The following is a 17761-nucleotide window of genomic DNA, read 5'->3' as shown; positions in this document are numbered from 1 at the left end:
AGATGACGCACGGGGAGGGCATGGGGCAGCGCAGATGCACAGTGGGTCTGGGAGGGGGAGGGAGAGAGGGTGGCTGGCGTCTCCGAGATGCACACGCCATGCCCCGATCTATTGAGTGAGGGGACAACTTCCCCTGTGGAGAAGGAGCATCCCCTTGGCCGCAGGGGTGCAGGTCCAGCCCCTCCTGTGAGCCACCTGTGCACCGGGAGTCTGCTCCCCTCGTGCCCTCAGGAACTGCTTCTGACCGACGCCCTCGGCTGCAGAGTCCGGGCCTTTGGGGCCTTTGGTGTAGCCTCGGCTACTCACGAGATCATTCGGAAGCCAATCTCACAAAGCCCAGCAGAGCCGGGGTGTCCCTCCGACCTGGGGGCCGCAGGTGGGAGCACCCACGAGTATCTCTGCTTATTAGCACCTGTTCCTTAGGGGCTCGGTACCCCTTCGCCTTTCATCCTGAGCATGTTCTCCACGCAGCTCCGTCCTGCGCGTCCTGGTGCTGATCTGGGTCGCCCCCTCCATCCCTTCTGGCCCCTTGGCGTCCCTGCCATAAACGGTCCAGCTGGGAAGCTGCTGGGAGGGGCCCCCTCCCTCCCCGAGGCCCTGGAGGAGGAGCTCACCGTGTGCTCTGTGCGCTTGCAGGGAGACGGGCATGAAGGGCGCCGTCCTCATCAACGGCCTGCCCCGGGACCTGCGCTGCTTCCGGAAGGTGTCCTGTTATATCATGCAGGACGACATGCTGCTGCCACACCTCACGGTGCAGGAGGCCATGATGGTGAGCCGCCCCCTTGGCCTGGGCCCGCCCCGGCCTGGCCCCCTCGTCCCCATTAGGCAGAGCGGTGCCCTCTGCGGGTCACCTGCGCACCGGCAGGTGGGGCTCTGGCACCAGGCCTGCTGTTTGGACAGCCTCATCGAAAACAAAGTCCCCACACCCCAGGTTCTCACGGACTCTGGACGGCGAAATCATGGTCAAGTTTGTGAGAAGGTTATTGACCCACCTTCTGTGGGTGACCACCTAGAGGAGGCCACAATCTTACCGCCCATGCGCCATCAGCTGTCCTTACTTATTTGTGGCTCTCGGCCTGAGGTCCCCAATCTGGCGCCTGGGTTGGGGCCCTGAGTGTCTGGTCGTCAGCGCCCTGCCGGCCGGGGTCGGGGGATCGGAACAAGCATCTGCTGCACACCCCCTGCATCCCAGGCCCCGTATGCACAAAGGCCCGGACAGTCACCAGGAGTGTGGCAGTGAGCTCGGGGCGCCTGCACGACGGGGTCTGGAGCAGCCCGGACGGCATGTGCTCAGGCTGCTTGCTTTTCTGCCTTCTCCTGGCCTGCTGCCGAAGACCGTGCCCGGCCTCTCGGCCCTCCCCGTTCTCAGCAGTTCTGCCTTACGTCTCTGGTTGATAAACGGGCGTTTGCCTTGGTTTCCCTGCCAAGAGAGGTCTTGCCCTGTGCTTCTGATTTGGACGGGGCAAAGCTTCCTCTCTGCGGGGTTGGAGAGTAGCTGCCCGGCGTTTCATCTGAAGGGCTACTCCAGGGGGTTCTTATCTCAGCAAAGGGATGCAGAGTAAGATGTCGGATACGCGATCTGCCCCCTAACCTGCTCTGCGGGTTGTCCGCATTCGTGTCCCCGGGGACTGAGTGTTCTGGAAAGGGGGAGAACTCTCCACCGGGCTGGGCCTCACCAGCAGCCCCGTGCCCGGGGCCCCTAAGAGTGTATCCTGCCTCTACATGGCCATTCTGACTGTGGCACCAGGAGCTCAGGAGGCGTTCAAACAGAACAGCAAATTTAGAAAATTCAAGCTTTGCTGCTCCCTGAAGGGCTACTTCACCATTCTCTTGGGCGACCAGAATTGAGCTTCTCAGCCAGTTACTCAACTCAGCACTTGGTTACTTGACTGAGAAACTTCCCTTTGGCTTCCAGCTCGATCACTGCTTTCTTGTGCAGACAAGATTGGTGACAGTCCCCAACCTGTCACCACGCCCTGCTGTGAAGTTCATTTGCAGAATGAAATTAGGGTTTGACCTTGGAGAGTTTCATGATGCCTTTGAAAATCACCTCTCGCTTGAGGGAATACTGCTTTTTGGTTTTGAAGGTCCTGCCACAGGCGTAGGGATGACACCGGACACCTGCACCCCATCCCAGCCACGTGTCAGAGCGGCTGTGCATTTCCACGTGCTGTCTCTGACCCTCAAGACCACCAGGCAGACCGCACAGTGACCCTGGGTGTTGCCGAGCGGGCAGCTGGCCCTGCAAGCACCCCAGGCCTGGCCTCTCCCCCAGCTCACCGGCTGGAAAGTGTGCCCATGAGGAAACGGAGCAGTCCCCCTTGTCCTTGTCCCCTGCAAGGCCTTGTCCCCCAAGGTCACCCCAGAACGGGACAGGCCAGAACCAGGGCCAATACTGGATGTTGATGGCCCCTCGAGTCTCACCAAGCAGTGCCAGGGGCCCCTTGGTGTGCCAGCAAACAGGACCTCAAGCAAAACAAAATGACCACAAAACTGGAGTCCTCACATTTAGCACTGGCCAATTTCTGTGTTGTGAACCCTCCACGGTGGGTCATTTTAGTCTGTCGGTGCTTCAACAGGTGGCCCCTGGACTTCCTAGATATACAGCAGTGGTCTTCACTGATGGCTGGAGTGTCCCCGTCGGTCGGGTGCCCACACCTGCCTTCCCTCTGGGCACAGCAGAGAAGCCATCTGACATGACAGGAAGCGTCCCGGACATGTACTGCTGTCCTGGGCCCTGCCTTTGGGAAGCCCGGGGGGGGGTGGGAAGCCCAGACCTCCGAGGGGTGTCCTCTGTCGTGTCAGAGTGAGGTGTGCCCTGCTGACCGCCATCTGTTCTGATCCCACCCCCGGCAGGTGTCCGCACATCTGAAGCTCCAGGAGAAGGACGAAGGCAGGAGGGAGATGGTGAGTGCGCCCTTGAGCCACCGGTGGTCCCGAAAGTGCACGGAATCCACTTGGCAAACGCGTGGGGAGGGACTTTGGGCCCTGGTTTTGTTTGCTGGTTTGTCACCTAGATTTCTGTGCGGGGGACGGTGACATCTCAGTGTGCGCTCCGGCACAGCAGCCGTGGGCCTGGGAGGGGCCTCCTTGCCCCAAGACTACAGACCTCAGCGTGGCCACCAGCCTGCAAGGACGCAGCAGGGAAGCTCAGGTGGCCCGAGCACACCAGCCTGGACATTAGGCCGAGCACTCCCTCTGCCCTGTTTGGTGCTCAATATGCTTTATACGCCATTGCTTTTTTTTTTTTTTTTTTTTATAAAACACTAACAATGAAGATGGTTAGTCATTCCCTTAAAAATAACCACCCTTCGCCCACCCACACTCACGAGAAGAGATTTGGTTCTTACATATTATTAAGCAGCCTTAAAAAAAAATCAAATAAACAAGTTTCTGGGATGCTGGAGACCTTCTAATCCTCTTCTTCCCCCCTCCCTGGCTCCCCCAAAGCCCAGGGCCTAAGGAGGGTGCCGGGAAGCCCCACGCGGCCCCATGAGGCAGGTGGGACCCGCTTATGTTTACACATCAGCTGGGGGAAACTCAGTTTCCCTCCTCTGCTCCACGGTTGGCCTGGTGCTAGTGAGATTTCCATGCAAGAGTAGAGCTGGGTGAAATCCCACTCGTGCGCGATACCATCTTGTCTTCGAAACCCTTGCAAGACGAGGGTATGGCAGTGGAATGAGGAGGGTCCGCAGGGTTAGAACCAGTGGCGCTACGTGCTCTCTGCTGCAAATCAGAGCAATGCGGTGAGCGCACTTAAGAAATATTAACAGCAATTCTATGTACTGCGTCAATTCCCTTTCCTGTGGCGCATAATAGTTAACGTGACGTAAATGTGTCACGAAGACAATGCCGGGCATCCTCTCCACCGTGGCCCCATGGCCGGCCACCACCCTTCAGAACCCTCAGGATCAGCCGTCCTGGACAGGAGGGAGAGGGGCCCACGACCACTGTGTTGTTGGGTGCCTCCTGGGGAGCTTTTATTCTGAGGTCCAAAGGGATGAAATGGATTACTGGAACCCAGACGTGGCAGGTGTGGGGACCATGCCATCGGGTGGCCGGCCAGGTCTGGGGGAGGCCACGGGAGCCCATTCTGCCTGCACTAGCAGAAGGGACAGGGGCGAGACTGCCTTCTTGGTAGGGCGAGGAGGTGTCTCCGGCGGGCCTAAGACTCGGACATGAAGACAGCCGTGCGCTGTTCTCAGCTGGGTTTACAAGAGCAAAGACATCAAGTCAGCAAGGGTCTTCTTGGTTGACTGCATGACTAAGTCCTCCCATGGGAGGGCAAGCCTTGCCCCTCTCCAGATTCATCTGCTGCTGGATTGAACAAGGCGGTAAGCCTTCCTTGTGGGGCCTGGAGCTGGTCTTGGGTCCTGCACATGCTTCTCACTGGAAGCCCCCGTTCCAGGCCTCAGCCAAGTGTAGGGCCCGCCTCTCCCAAGAAAGCATCCGCAGGGTTCTGTGGTTATTTCAAGGATGAAACAGCGGCCGAGTGCCTGCCCTGACTCATTTCCCTCGAATCTAGGCTGTGGTTGTTTGTAACTTGTGGAAACAATAGAATGGAATGTTCTAGTAGGTAACGGAATGTGTTGTCGACAGCCTTCCTTGGTTCCCAGAAAAGCAGCCTCAGCCCTCGAGGGTTCTCAGAAGGGGCTTGCTCAGGAGCGAAGTCTCCCAGGGCTGAGACATTGTTCTTTCTGACTAGTTTTAAAACAAAACCAACCTGCAGAGCATCACTCTTGAGAGAATGCTGGAGAAATGGTCTGGACGGGGCAGGGGAAGGGCCGGCACTGACATGTGCCTCCACCTCCAGCATCCTGTCCGTGGGGGCCGAGGGCACGTGAGGCGGGGTGCACCCGGCCACAAGGAGGGAGCCCCGAGAGGACAGAAGGCGGAAGGGAGTGGGCATATGCCGAGCCGTGGGGGGGCCCAAAGGCAAGCCTGGAGCGACCGGAGTGACTCTTCGTTCTGCAAGTGTGGCCTGTGGTTCCAGAAGACCGCACAAGCTTGGTGGCTCTGGGAAAGCCAACAGATGGCGTCTGCAGGGGAAGGAGACTGTGCCAAAGAGCCCTCCCCACCTGCCCCGCCTTGCTGGCCCTTCCCAGGCAACCTCGCTGACCTTTCCCGGTTGGGATCCCTCAGACGCAGTGCATTCTAGAAGGGCAGCGGATTGGGTTTATAGATCAGCAAGGAAAATGCCTAGTGGGATTCGGACCCAGGTCTGTCGGACCCGACTGCCCCCTGGCCCGTGGAACAGTGGTGCCCTGGCTCATCCTGTCGCCCAGGCTGCATTTTGTCCTGACTGTGCATCAGTAACTCAAGAGCTGGAGTGGAAATTTTCTTCCCTGTGAGTTCCTACTCCTTCTGGATGACCTCATCTCCCCGGAGAAACCACTGGCCTGAGGTCCGTCCCCAGGGGCTGGGATGGTGGCCAGGCGTGTTCTTGCGGGAACTCCAAGAAGGCTGGCCCTGGGAGGTGAGCCTGGGGTGGAGATGGGGCGGGCTGCTGCGGAGCCCCACTGCCCCGGGGGGCTGCCTCCAGGAAGACACCTGAAAACCACGCTCAAGTCTGCTGACTTCTGTTCCCCGAGTCAGTACTGGATCAATGACCTGGAGTGGACACGGAGGCTTAGTCACAGTGGACTGTTTATATCCTGGTGCCCAGCCTGCTTCCCGGGAGGAAGGGGGGCATGGGCAGGGCCCTCGTGGAAGGAGTGACTGCGTCAAGCCATTTCCTGGCCTTGTTGCCCCATCAGAGCCCTGGTTCTCCCATGACGAGTGCCAACGGGTGGCTTTCCTTCTCCCTGAAGGCCTGGCCGGTGTGGCATGGGTCTGCGGGAGCCATGGGCCCTGCTCAGAGTGCCGTTAACAGCTGCTGATAATCACAGGGCTTCCTCTGGCCAGGCTTTATGCCACATGTTTTCACTGCTTCTCCCATGTTGCCGTCATGATGGCCCTCCCCTCTGTGCTGCTCAGACACCTGATCATCCACTGGCTGTGTGTCTGCACATGGTGATTGAGCACTTCCCGCACCCCCCGTTCTGCACATGGTCATTGAGCACCTTCCCGGGCCCCCCGTTCTGCACATGGTCATTGAGCACCTTCCTGGGCCCCCCGTTCTGCACATGGTCATTGTCACCTTCCTGGGCCTGAGCGAGGCTTACAAGGGTGGAGCCTGCCAGGTCACCAGCAGGAGGCAGAACGGGGCCTCCAGTCCCAGCAGGCCTGGGTCCAGCACTGCTCCCCAGCCTCCTGGGCCCAAACCCAGGAACTCGAACTTGGAAAAGCACCTTACCACTTGGCAACAGGCAGCCTGGGATGGGCCCCGATAAGCAACCCCATCCGTGTGTGTCCATGAGTGGGCTGGGGGAGGCGGCAGGTGTTTCCAGGTGGTGAGGTGTGGCGGGTAGTCCCTGATGACACTGGCTCTGCTACTCCCCCAGGTCAAAGAGATCCTGACGGCTCTGGGCTTGTTGTCTTGTGCCAACACGCGGACTGGGAGCCTCTCGGGCGGCCAGCGGAAGCGCCTGGCCATTGCACTGGAGCTGGTGAACAACCCTCCTGTCATGTTCTTTGATGAGCCCACCAGGTAATCAAGAGCAGCGGAGGGAAGAGCCCTGCCCTCTCCACCAGCAGGGGCCCCTGGAGTTGCCTCCAAAGGGGGAGGCGTGTGCTCTGCCTACCCATCTTTTTCTCTGTCTTGGGGTCCCAGAGCAGAGGCCTGACTTCCCACCCTCTCCCTGTCTGACTCTAGAAGACATGACAGGCTCAGGCCTGTAGGATGGACCTCCCCACTGTGCTGTGAATATGGGGTATGGTTTGGGGGGTCCCACAGGCATCTCACGGTGCCCCTTGCCTTGCAGTGGGCTGGACAGTGCCTCCTGCTTCCAGGTGGTCTCCCTGATGAAAGGGCTGGCTCAAGGAGGGAGGTCCATCATCTGTACCATCCACCAGCCCAGCGCCAAGCTCTTTGAACTCTTCGACCAGGTACGTGCGGTGATAGCCCAGGTGATGCCAAGTCCCAGGGACTCACAGCTTCCTGTCCGTTCCTGGGGGTGTCTTCATTTTTGAGTGGCCTTAAGTGTTGTGTTTCACTGGACTCTGGAGTCATAAGCAGCTAAGGTGGCAGGGCAGGAGGGTAGAAAGAGCTGACCAGTGTTCTCCCTCTGGGGAGGAGGGGTCTGATATTACTAAAGCTTCATTTTCCACCCCCACCCCTGTAACAATGGGGGAACACCTGTTTTACAGAATTAAATGGCAGCTTATCATATGTGTACAATATCATTTCTTTTATAAATCATAGGTTTTGACATTATAAGTAAAAAAAAAAAAAAAAAGGCCCAGGGCCCAGGGATGAAATGTGTACAGCTTCAAAATCTTTCCTAGCAGATGGTTGGTGTGAGGGTGAAGAAAAGCAATATATTAAAGTAATGCCTGTCCATATGATATCTTCCCTGACTTAAAGTTCCCTTTGAACTTTAACATTTTGGGGAGGTAACGTAAAGCTCTCCTGAAAGAAGGAGAAATTGACTGATGGATGGGTGCATGGGTAGGTGGGTGGGTGGATGGATGGATAAATAGAAGGTGGAATGGGTGGTGGATGGATGGGTAGATAGGTGGGTGGATGGATGGAAAGATGGATGGATGGATGGAGGGTTGAATGGGTAATGGATGGATGGGTGGATGGATAGGTAAATGGGTGGGTGAGTGGATGGATAGAAAGTTGGATGGGTAGTGGTTAAATGAATAGATGGATGGATGGATGGATGGATGGGTAGATGGAAGGTTGAATGGGTGGTGAATGGATGAGTAGATGGAAGATTGAATGGGTGGTGGATGGATGGGTGGTTGAGTGGGTAGGTGGGTGGATGGATGGATGGAAGGTTAAATGGGTAATGGATGGATGGGTGGATGGATAGGTAAATGGGTGGGTGGGTGGATGGATAGAAGGTTGAATGGATAGTGGTTGGTTGGATGGATGGGTGGGTGGATGGATAAATGGGAGGATGGATGGATGGGTAGATGGAAGGTTGAATTGGTGGTGGATGGATGGGTAGATGGAAGGTTGAATGGGTGGTGGATAGATGGTGGATGTGTGGGTGGGTGGATGGGTGGAAAGATGAATGGATGGATGGATGGATGGGAAGGTTGAATGGGTGGTGGATGGATGGATGGATGGACGGATGGATGGATAAATGGGTGGGTGGGTGGATGGATAGAAAGTTGAATGGGTAGTGGTTGGATGGATGGATGGACGGATGGATGGATAGGTGGATCAATGGGAGGATAGATGGATGAGTAGATGGAAGGTTGAACGGGTGGTGGATGGATGGGTGGTTGAGTGGGTGGGTGGTTGGATAGAAAGATGGATGGGTGGATGGAGGGTTGAATGGGTGGGTTGGATGGATGTGTAGATGGAAGGTTGAATGGGTGGTGGATGGATGGGTGGATGGGTGGATAAATGGGAGGGTGGATGGATGTGTAAATGGATGGGTAGGTGGGTAGACAGAAGGTTGAATGGGTGATGGATGGAGGGCTGGATGGACTGGCAACTCCTGTTGCTTTACAAAGGAGGACAAGGTTGATGTTCTCCCTCTCTTTACTTTTTTCTAGCTTTATGTCCTTAGTCAAGGACAATGTGTGTACCGGGGAAAAGTCTCAAATCTTGTACCATACTTGAGGGATTTAGGTCTGAACTGCCCAACCTATCACAACCCAGCTGATTTTGGTAAGTAGAGCCTTAACCAGCTGGAGGGGAAAGAAAGGGGCTCTTTTCCACTCTCGGTGGGTTTCTGCTTTTACCTGAAGCCCCCAAATCTTGAATATCCCACACATGGCTCAACTGCCATCCTGTGGTGAAGCTTTTAAGAACAAATTAGAGGTTTTCTTTCCTCCAGAGATCTGGGAACTAGAACAAGGACGTTGTTGTTAGGAGCCATTTTTTCCTAATGCTTTGCTGTGTTACGTTTCTGATTTAAAGGAAGGTATTTCTGAAAATAAATAACCTTTAAAAATAAAAAAGGACCCTCTTACATTGATTAACCAAGTTGTTAAAATGCGGATTTAAATTTCCACCAAACATAACAAAAAAGGTGAAGCTCAGAGTCCAGAGATCAAGTTGATGATCTGAGCTCCTTCTCCTGAGTTGGAGGTCCTGAGGTTGGCAGTGAAGTACGCCGTGTCCTTGAGCTGTAGGAGCCCACCCCTGCATGCTGGCGTTGCTCCCAGGTGCCTCCCCAGCCATGCCCTCTAGGGTGTTGATGTCGCTGCTGCTGGCCATCACTTTCCCCCCACCACCGGGTCTCCGGGCCCAGCACCCTTCCTCCACACCATGCCCCACACATCTATCAGCAAACCTCACAGCCTCTCCAGGCCGTGTCTCCAAAACCAAGTCTCCTCCACTAGGCTCTGCAAGCCAGGGAGGCAGGAACCCCTCTTGCCTTCTCTTTCTCTCAAGCTTCATATTTACTAGGCCGCCAAGTGCTTGACACCCCCCCCAGTCCATCCCCCCTGCCCCGGCCCCTGTGCTGGGGTCCAGTCTTGGCTCACACATCCTGTCTGCCCCAGGCTGCTGCAAGATTGCCCCACAAGCCGGGTGGCCTAAATCAGCAGAAATTCATCCTGTTGCAGTTCAGGGGCTGGAAGTCAAGGTGTGGGCAGGGCCGAGCTGCCTCCGAGGGCTCCAGGGGGGGGTCCTTCCTGCTCTTCCAGCTCCTGGGGGCTCCAGTGTGCCTGGGCTGGTGGCTGGGCCACCCCAGTCTCTGCCCATGTCCTCAACATGGCTTTTTTCTCTGTGTCTCTGGGTGTCCTCTCCTCCTCTTGTAAAGACACCAGTCATGGGACTCGGGGCCCACCCTAAATCCAGGATGATTTCATCTCAAGATCCATAACAAATTATATCTGCAAAGAGCATTTTCCAAATAAAGCCACATTCTGAGGTTCCAGGTGGACATGAATGGCGGGGGCATCAGCCTTTCTCATCCATGTTTCTCATCCCCAAACATCTGGCCACAGCACTGCTGGGATTCCATATCTCTACATCATCATCCCCCAAATTGTGTTCCTTGAGACACAGTTCCCAGGCCAGGCTCTGTCTTCTGAGAAGTGGGTCATGACGGCGAGGGGGGCTCACAGTGGACAGGAAGGGGCTGAGGGGGAGGGAACCCTCAGCTAAAGAGAGGCTTTGGCATGTTGCAAAGGTAGTGGATGGAGCCAAAGATTGTCACACACACGTTCCCCAGAGAGAGAAGGCAGGCAGGGACAGGGGCTGCAGAGGAGGGGCAGAGCAGGGAGGGCCTGCAAAGAGGAGAGGACCTAGGGGGTAGGAAACCGGGCACATGGGACTGTGGGAAGGTCTCACGAAGGGGCGAGTGTACCCTTCTGGCAGCTTCTAGTCCCTCTGTGTCACTGGAGAGAGGGCGGGAGGGGAGAGGGGCCGTTTGGAACATGGTGGAGCAGGGTGGGTGTGAGTGAGCAGGTGAGCTGGCCGTGCTGGGCCCATGTGGCATCACTGATGATGATGTTCTCTTGTGGCAACATGTCCTGGTTTACGACAGGATCTAGGAGGGCTTGGCCGCCTCGGTTCAGGCTCAGGGAAAGCAAATAGCTGGTGTGGCCAGAAGGCAGGGCCAGAAATTCGAAGCCGCGGACTTTGGGCTTCAGCAAGGATGTCAGTGAGGGGAGGGGCCGTGGGAAGGAGGCGTGCGAGACCGCAGGCCGCGGGCCCGAAGGGGCAGCAGTCGTGTGGGCTGTGGAACCAGGGGCCACGGAGAGGCCGTGGGATCCAGAGACGGGGTCAGTGGAGGACACACTCCCTGGGGACTGTGAGGTGGGGCTGAGGGTCCCAAGCGGGCTGGTGGCTCTGGGCCCCTCACCATGGTCCTGAAGAACTGTCACTGTGCCCATCACTCTTGCCTGAGCCCATAGTGACATGCAAGCCCCCTCCGGCTCATCCCTTGGCTCCAATCCTGGGGCTTGAATGCCCAAGGCAGGCATTCAGTAACCACCACTGGGTGAATAAGTTAATAGATGCACGAGCTCTCAGGCTCCCTGGCATTGCCATCTGAATTCACATTTCTAGGATCCCGATGTGACACCTGGCCTTGCTGGGGGTTTTGGAGCTGACGAAATTTCGGTTGTGGCGTGATCCTATCCTATCATGCAGCGTCCATATAATCCGCTCAAAGGACTCCCGCAAGGCTCACTGCTGTGTTGTTGCAAAATGACCAAGGCCTGGGGTCACGTTAGCGACAGGGGGCTCCCCCCTGGAGGGGGGTGCTGGCCCTGACCCGTCTGTGTCTCCCACAGTCATGGAGGTCGCGTCCGGCGAATACGGCGATCAGAACGGCCGCCTGGTGAGAGCCGTCCGGGAGGGCATGTGTGACTCCGACCACAGGAGAGAGCCTGGGGGGGATGCCGAGGTGAACCCTTTTCTTTGGCACCGGCCCTCTGAAGAGGTAAAGCAGGCAAAACGATTGAAGGGGTGGAGAAAGGTAATGCAAAGCCCCGGCCCCCCACGGGATGGCTGCATGCTGCGCCTTGCGCCCTGCCGCATGGGGGCTCTTGCTCAGCCGGGGGGAGCTGCGTCCTGGGCTGGAGGCTCACGACTCCCCCTTCCCGTGTGTGCCCGCAGGACTCCACCTCCACGGAGGGCTGCCACAGCTTTTCAGCCAGCTGCCTCACCCAGTTCTGCATCCTCTTCAAGCGGACTTTCCTCAGTATCATGAGGGATTCGGTAAGGCTGTGGGCCAACGTTCTTTCAGGACAGAGGGAGCTGCAGGGTTATTTTCAGTGCGTTCATCCTGCCTGAGCACTCAGGCTATTTTCCCTGCATTTGCATCGGTCAGCTTTCCTTCCGCGGTGCTGCCGTGACAAACAGTCCCCAGTGGCTGTGACAGTAAATACGTATGTTGTGCTGGAGTGTTGTGCGTTGGCCGCTGTGGCTGGTGGCCCCGCCCCATGTGTCTCATCCTGGGACCCAGAGTGGAGTCACGGCTCCCTTTCTGGAACATGGCAAAGGGCAGCCTGTCAGAGTTCCTGCTGGAGGCAGCAAACCTGGTCTTGTGCTCGCTTTTGTCTGGCCAAGCCCAAGTGGGAGTGTGCCCCTCTCTCAAGGAGGCCCTGGGGGCCTGGGCGTGGGCAGGTGCACAGAGCCCCGTTGGGCAGCAGGCGGTGAGTGACTGGAAGCCATGATCCTGTCCACCCATCACAGTGGACCACCTGGCAGGCTCCCTGCCGAGGGGAGCTGAGTGCCCAGGGGGGCCTCTGGGACCTGCTTTGAATGTTGGGGGGCTTGTAGCTGCCCAGGCCAGAGCACTCCGAGGAGGGACCTCGGGCATATCCATTCTCTGCCCCCCAGCACTGTTTCACCTGACCCCTCCTCTGAAGGTAGACTGCCCTTCGTGCCTTCTGTGGAGCATAGCAATTGCTTCTGTTTTAACAGCAGTAAACTGCTGTGTGTGTGTGTGTGTGTGAGGGCGAGTTGGTTTAGGGTTGGGGCTTGTTTTTCTGGAGAAGAAATCAGGGGCCAATGTCTCCAAAGCCTCAGCCTCGAGGTCTTTGCCGACCGCCATGCATGTCAGCGAGAACCGTGTCTGTCCCCCAGGTCCTGACGCACCTGCGGATCACGTCTCACATTGGAATCGGCCTCCTCATCGGCCTGCTGTACCTGGGGATTGGGAACGAAGCCAAGAAGGTCCTGAGTAACTCCGGCTTCCTCTTCTTTTCCATGCTGTTCCTCATGTTCGCCGCCCTCATGCCCACCGTTCTCACGTGTGAGTGCCTGACCCTACCCCCGCCCACCAACGGGGGACCGAGGTCTTGGCTCGGCCAATAGATGAGTTTTCTGACAAAGAACGTCATGGTCTTTTGAAGTATAATTTTCTTTGTTGACAGGGACTATCATATTTTCTCTTAGACAAGAAAATACATACCATGTTTAAGCCAAAGGAATTAATCACTAATGGAGAAACTGTGAGCATTGTGGAAGGCTGACGAGAGAGAGATTTCTAAAAAGTTTTCTAATCAGGAACACCTCAAATCTTACTGCTAACCTATTACCTCATTCACTTATTAAGCCAGCCTGCTGTGGCCAAGTTTGAGAGTGGATAAAGCTATTCTAGATGGATTTCCATGCAGTTCCAGATGGTTTGCAGAGCACGCTGCCCTTGCTCACTCTGGGCTGACAGTAAACTCCAGCATAAAACTTGCCCCAGTGTCGCCTCCCTAAATGGCCCTGCATGCTCAGGACCAGCTTGGGGGTTCTTGCCCATGGAAGGAATCGCACTGGTTAGTGCTGAGCTTAGCAGGAAATCCTTGTGTGAATCACTACAATAATGCTCAGCATCCGAGTAGATGTTCTCCGCACTTCGATTGTGCGCCCAGTGACCCTTTGGGTTATGAACATGGTCGGCAGTTTTCCCGGGCTGGTGAATCGTTCCGTCTGTCTTATCTCCGTCTCCGAGAGCCGCTCACATGGCAGGTGGGCATCGTGGCCTCCAGCTCAGCATACACGTGCCTGTGCGGATACCCGGCTGGCGGGCTGTGTCTGCCTGACCCCTTTGCCCTCCTTCTGTCTCCTAGTTCCCCTGGAGATGGGAGTATTTCTTCGGGAACACCTGAATTACTGGTACAGCCTGAAGGCCTACTACCTAGCCAAGACCATGGCCGACGTGCCTTTCCAGGTGCGTTCGTGAAGGGGCAAGTGTTCTCCATCGTTCCCTGTAGACGGGGCTGGAGACACCGTGTCCGTGAGGGGTGACGGGCCTGTGCTTGCAGATCATGTTCCCGGTGGCCTACTGCAGCATCGTGTACTGGATGACGTCACAGCCGTCCGACGCCGTGAGGTTCGTGCTGTTCGCCGCGCTGGGCACCATGACGTCGCTGGTGGCACAGTCCCTGGGTCTGCTCATTGGCGCCGCATCCACGTCCCTGCAGGTACCAGCTGAGGACACAGCACGGGGTGGGGGGTGGGGGGGCTCCCTTCTCCACCTGGGCCAATGCGGCCGGGGCCCCTCCTCCCTAAAACGCCGCCTCCCAATTCTGCCCTGACTTCCCAGATTGGCTTCAGCAGGTCGCTGCCCGGGGAAGGAACCGCACCGCGGCGGCTGGTCGGGGTTGGCACAATGACAACAGCAGGTGTCCGTGGCCTTCGTGCCTGCCAGGCGCTGTTCCCAGCACTGTCCTCATCATAGCTCATTGCTCCCCGGCAGCCCACAGCTAGGGTGGTGCTATCCCCATTTTGTAGTGGGGGAGACTGAGGCCCAGAGAGGCGACGTGACCTGGTCAGGGTCGTGTGGCTGGCTCCGAGTCCAAGCTCTCAACGCCTATGTTTTGTTGCCTCTGGGGGATCCGCTCCGCCATCCCTTGGCCCTCTAACGGCAGCCCGCACCCCTACCCTGCCCCAGGGCTTCACGTGCCCCCCAACCTGCCAACCCCCACGTGTGCACTGCGGCAGCTGCAGGGTGCTCAGGTCAGCTCTGTCCCCCAACACAAAGCCACAACTCCGGTGAATCGTGTGCCCCTCAGGCCTTCCACCACACGCCCTCCCCTGTCACTGCGTGGGATGGACTCTCCGTTTCCGTCTTCAGAGCCCCCTGCCAGTGACCACTGGGCCCCTCATCCGTGGGTAGGCATAGCGATGGTGTGCATGGGGTGCATCGGGAGGCCGTGGAAAGTGCTCGGCCCCACCAGCCGCCGCGAGAGCCCAGGGAAAGGTGCTCTTTGCTGCTTCCTCCCTCGGACACGGCGGCAGCACCTGACTGTCCACTCCCCCGGATGCTGTGCCGCAGCCTCATCGTTGTTCCCCTTGGTCCCTGCCTCCTGCAGGAGGCTCTCTCTTCGCCACCCCCCCAGCTGGGGCCCGCTGCTCTCTGCGCGGAGACAGGCTGCAGGTTGGAAGACAGGGGCCCTTAGTGCCATCCTGGCCTTGTGTGACCAGCCGGGAGCCCTGGCCCTTTCCCAGCTGCTGGTGACTCTCCCCAGACGCGTGGGATATGGCCTCCGGGGGACACCTGAGGAAACTGGGCAGGATTCCCACCTGCTGCCCCTGAGCACGTCCCCTGTGTGCCCCCCAGGTGGCGACCTTTGTGGGACCCGTGACGGCCATCCCCGTCCTCCTCTTCTCGGGGTTCTTCGTCAGCTTCGACACGATCCCGGCTTACCTGCAGTGGATGTCATATATCTCCTACGTCAGGTAGCGTGTCTGGAGACTCTGATCGCTCGGGAGCTCTGTGTGGACCAAGGGAAGGGACCAAAGCCACTTCCTAGCCACCAGCTAAATGCCAGCATGATGCTTGCACCACGAATCCGAGACTATTGATGCCTTTCACTTTTTCCCAAGTCTGGTGTGTCCGCACCCTCTCGAACACACATGCACGCGCGCACACACACATACACACAAGGATAAAATAAATACTAGCAATTTATGCCTTGAAGAAGCGGCGGTGGACCCCCGTCTTCTGCCCGTTTTGGAGGACTGCCGTGGGGGGTGTGTTTCCATCTTACCAACCTCGTCCCTCTCTGGAATGAACAGCGCTCATAATAAGGTTCTGACTCTGTGTAAATCCGGTGGAAACCAAGTCCTGTTTTAAACATCTTAATATCTTTGAACAAGAGCATCCTGGCCCCCGGGCGCCGCGGCGCTCGGACCTCATTCTCTCTGCTCCGGGTCCTGGCGCCTCGGCCTCACCGAGCAGCGCCCATCTTCAGTGCTCTTCTCCCCCAGCTGTAGCAATCCCACATGACACACAAGATCCAAGGTTGGGAACAAGCTTTCTTTTTCTAGAATGTCAGTTCAGACCCAGATGTATTGTTCAGGAAAACAAAATCAAAACAAAGCACCCGCACAGAGTTTCAGCAATCTGTGTGTGGTCCAACGCCAAGAAATCAGAAACCCATGTCTTTCTTCTCAAAATTGGTATTTTTTTCTGACGCTGTGGGGCTGCCCCGGAATGAGAGACAGTGCAGAAGGGTTTTACTGAAATGCTCTATAGTCCTTCGAAGGCTATCAGATCCTTTATCATATCCAACTGTTAAAAAATATATCAGGCGATCAAAGAGCCTTCCAATTCGTTTCCCCCACTGAACAAATACCTACTCTTCGTTCAGTTTGGTTTTGTGGGTAGAGGCTCTGGAGGAAACAAAATTTGGGAAAACCTTAGCCAAGCCGTTGGATGTGTTTGTCTTGGGAGGCTAGGAAGTATTTCCGTGAAGACGGGTCTCGGGGAGGGAGGGTGGCCGCACTGCGGATTACGGACAGGGGGACCCTGTTTCCCTCGGCAAATGGAGGTGGGCGCAAGGGCGCGGGGTCCCCTGGACACGGGGAGGGCCTTGCTCACGGCCGGTGCCTTCCTCCGCAGGTATGGGTTTGAAGGGGTCATCCTGTCCATCTACGGGCTGGACCGAGAGGACCTGCACTGTGGCATCGATGAGACGTGCCACTTCCAGAAGTCGGAGGCCATCCTGAGGGAGCTGGACGTGGAGGACGCCAAGCTCTACCTGGACTTCATCGTTCTGGGTATTTTCTTCATCTCCCTGCGCCTCATCGCCTATTTCGTCCTGAGATACAAAATCCGGGCAGAGAGGTAAAAACACCAGAGTGCCAGGAGACACGGACGTAGACATCACGGCCCAGGGCCCCTTGTAGAGCCGCAGAGACCGCTGCTACCCAGCCCCCGGCAGCGTGCTCAGTCCGCGGGCATCGTGCTGCCCATCCACGCCCAGCCAGCTCGGCGCCTCTCTCCTTCTCCCTTTCTGGCTTCACCTGGGAAGAAGGTGTAGAAAGTCGTCGCATCCTTGTGCAGAATTTAACACGGTGGCGGCCGGGCACGCAGGAGTGGGCAGCAGAAGGGCGGCCGGGAGGCCGGGGGTGGCCCCGTCTCGGGACTGTCACTGCCGTCCTACGGTTTTGCCTCCTTCTCCAGGGAGAAGTCAATTTCCAAGCCAAAAGCCGACAACTCTCATTCATTTTAAGAAACTATCTTTTTAGTACTTTTAAAGGAAATTATTCAGGGTAAATAACACACTTTGCTTAGAGACACGAGGGGCTTAACTAAGGCGCGGAGCTGGTCTCGTTTTCAGGCAGACCTTGGGAAAGGCGTGGGCGCGGTGCCCCGGCAGAGAGAAGGCTCTGGGGCTGCACGCGTTCCGAAAAGTCGTACAGAAAACTGGAGGGTGACATTGGCCAACCTTCCCAAAGTCTTTTCTCCCCCCCACCCCGTGCTGCTTATTTTAAGCAAAAAATATATTGTTTATTTCTTCCTAACTTTCTGAACACCTTAATTTCGCCTAAAAGGTGTCTAGAAGATGAGCCTTGTTGATTTTTTGCACACATGTCCCTCTCCTCACGTATCACATCGACTACCTCCGCGGGAGCTGGGAGAGCTTGGGGGGCAGCAAAGCCAGGGGGGCCGGGGAGGGAGCCGCCAGTGGCGGGGTGGGGGGGCGCACTCAGACCTCAGGGCCTCCGAGGCCTCGCAGGCAATGGGCACAGTCCGAGTGACTCGGTCAGACGGTGCACAGGGTCACGGGCGAGGCCACCTCCCGAGCCGTGTGTCTGTGACATCCCTGCCTTCTCCATGCTGGGCCCCTGTGGATGTCACAGACCAGAAGCTCCTTCTTCCCAGCAACAGAATCACAGAAGGAAATCCCTGCGGGGCAGGAGCAGCGGGCACATCTGCGGGGTGAACGGCCTCTGGCTTGGCACTGGCCCCTGGGGCGCCTACCAACTGTCAGAGGTGGTGCGACCGCAGGGGGAGGTCAG

General features: G+C 57.2%; 1 protein-coding gene across 2 annotated transcripts in view; it reads left to right on the top strand.

Moving 5' to 3' along the window:
• Nucleotides 1-17263, top strand: part of LOC123863166 (ATP-binding cassette sub-family G member 1) — a 53453-nt gene extending 36190 nt beyond the window's left edge. The window contains exons 4-15 of one of the 2 annotated variants that reach the window (XM_045902419.3): nucleotides 637-769; nucleotides 2857-2907; nucleotides 6444-6589; nucleotides 6864-6987; nucleotides 8614-8728; nucleotides 11308-11456; nucleotides 11633-11734; nucleotides 12605-12773; nucleotides 13582-13682; nucleotides 13777-13935; nucleotides 15075-15193; nucleotides 16359-17263. In XM_045902419.3, coding sequence (XP_045758375.1) covers nucleotides 637-769; nucleotides 2857-2907; nucleotides 6444-6589; nucleotides 6864-6987; nucleotides 8614-8728; nucleotides 11308-11456; nucleotides 11633-11734; nucleotides 12605-12773; nucleotides 13582-13682; nucleotides 13777-13935; nucleotides 15075-15193; nucleotides 16359-16587 — 1597 coding nt within the window. In that variant the 3' untranslated portion in view covers nucleotides 16588-17263. Of the gene's footprint in view, nucleotides 1-636; nucleotides 770-2856; nucleotides 2908-6443; nucleotides 6590-6863; nucleotides 6988-8613; nucleotides 8729-11307; nucleotides 11493-11632; nucleotides 11735-12604; nucleotides 12774-13581; nucleotides 13683-13776; nucleotides 13936-15074; nucleotides 15194-16358 lie in introns of both variants that reach the window. The other variant, XM_045902418.3, reaches the window with a different exon arrangement.
• Nucleotides 17264-17761: the final 498 nt, after the last annotated feature.

Source organism: Mirounga angustirostris, unplaced genomic scaffold (assembly GCF_029215605.1).
Source record: "Mirounga angustirostris isolate CCGP_5_RB_7025 unplaced genomic scaffold, mMirAng1.0.hap1 SCAF_1, whole genome shotgun sequence".
Classification (NCBI taxonomy): domain Eukaryota; kingdom Metazoa; phylum Chordata; class Mammalia; order Carnivora; family Phocidae; genus Mirounga; species Mirounga angustirostris.
The sequence above is the reverse complement of the archived record's forward strand: the minus strand, read 5'-3'. Positions and strand labels throughout refer to the sequence as shown.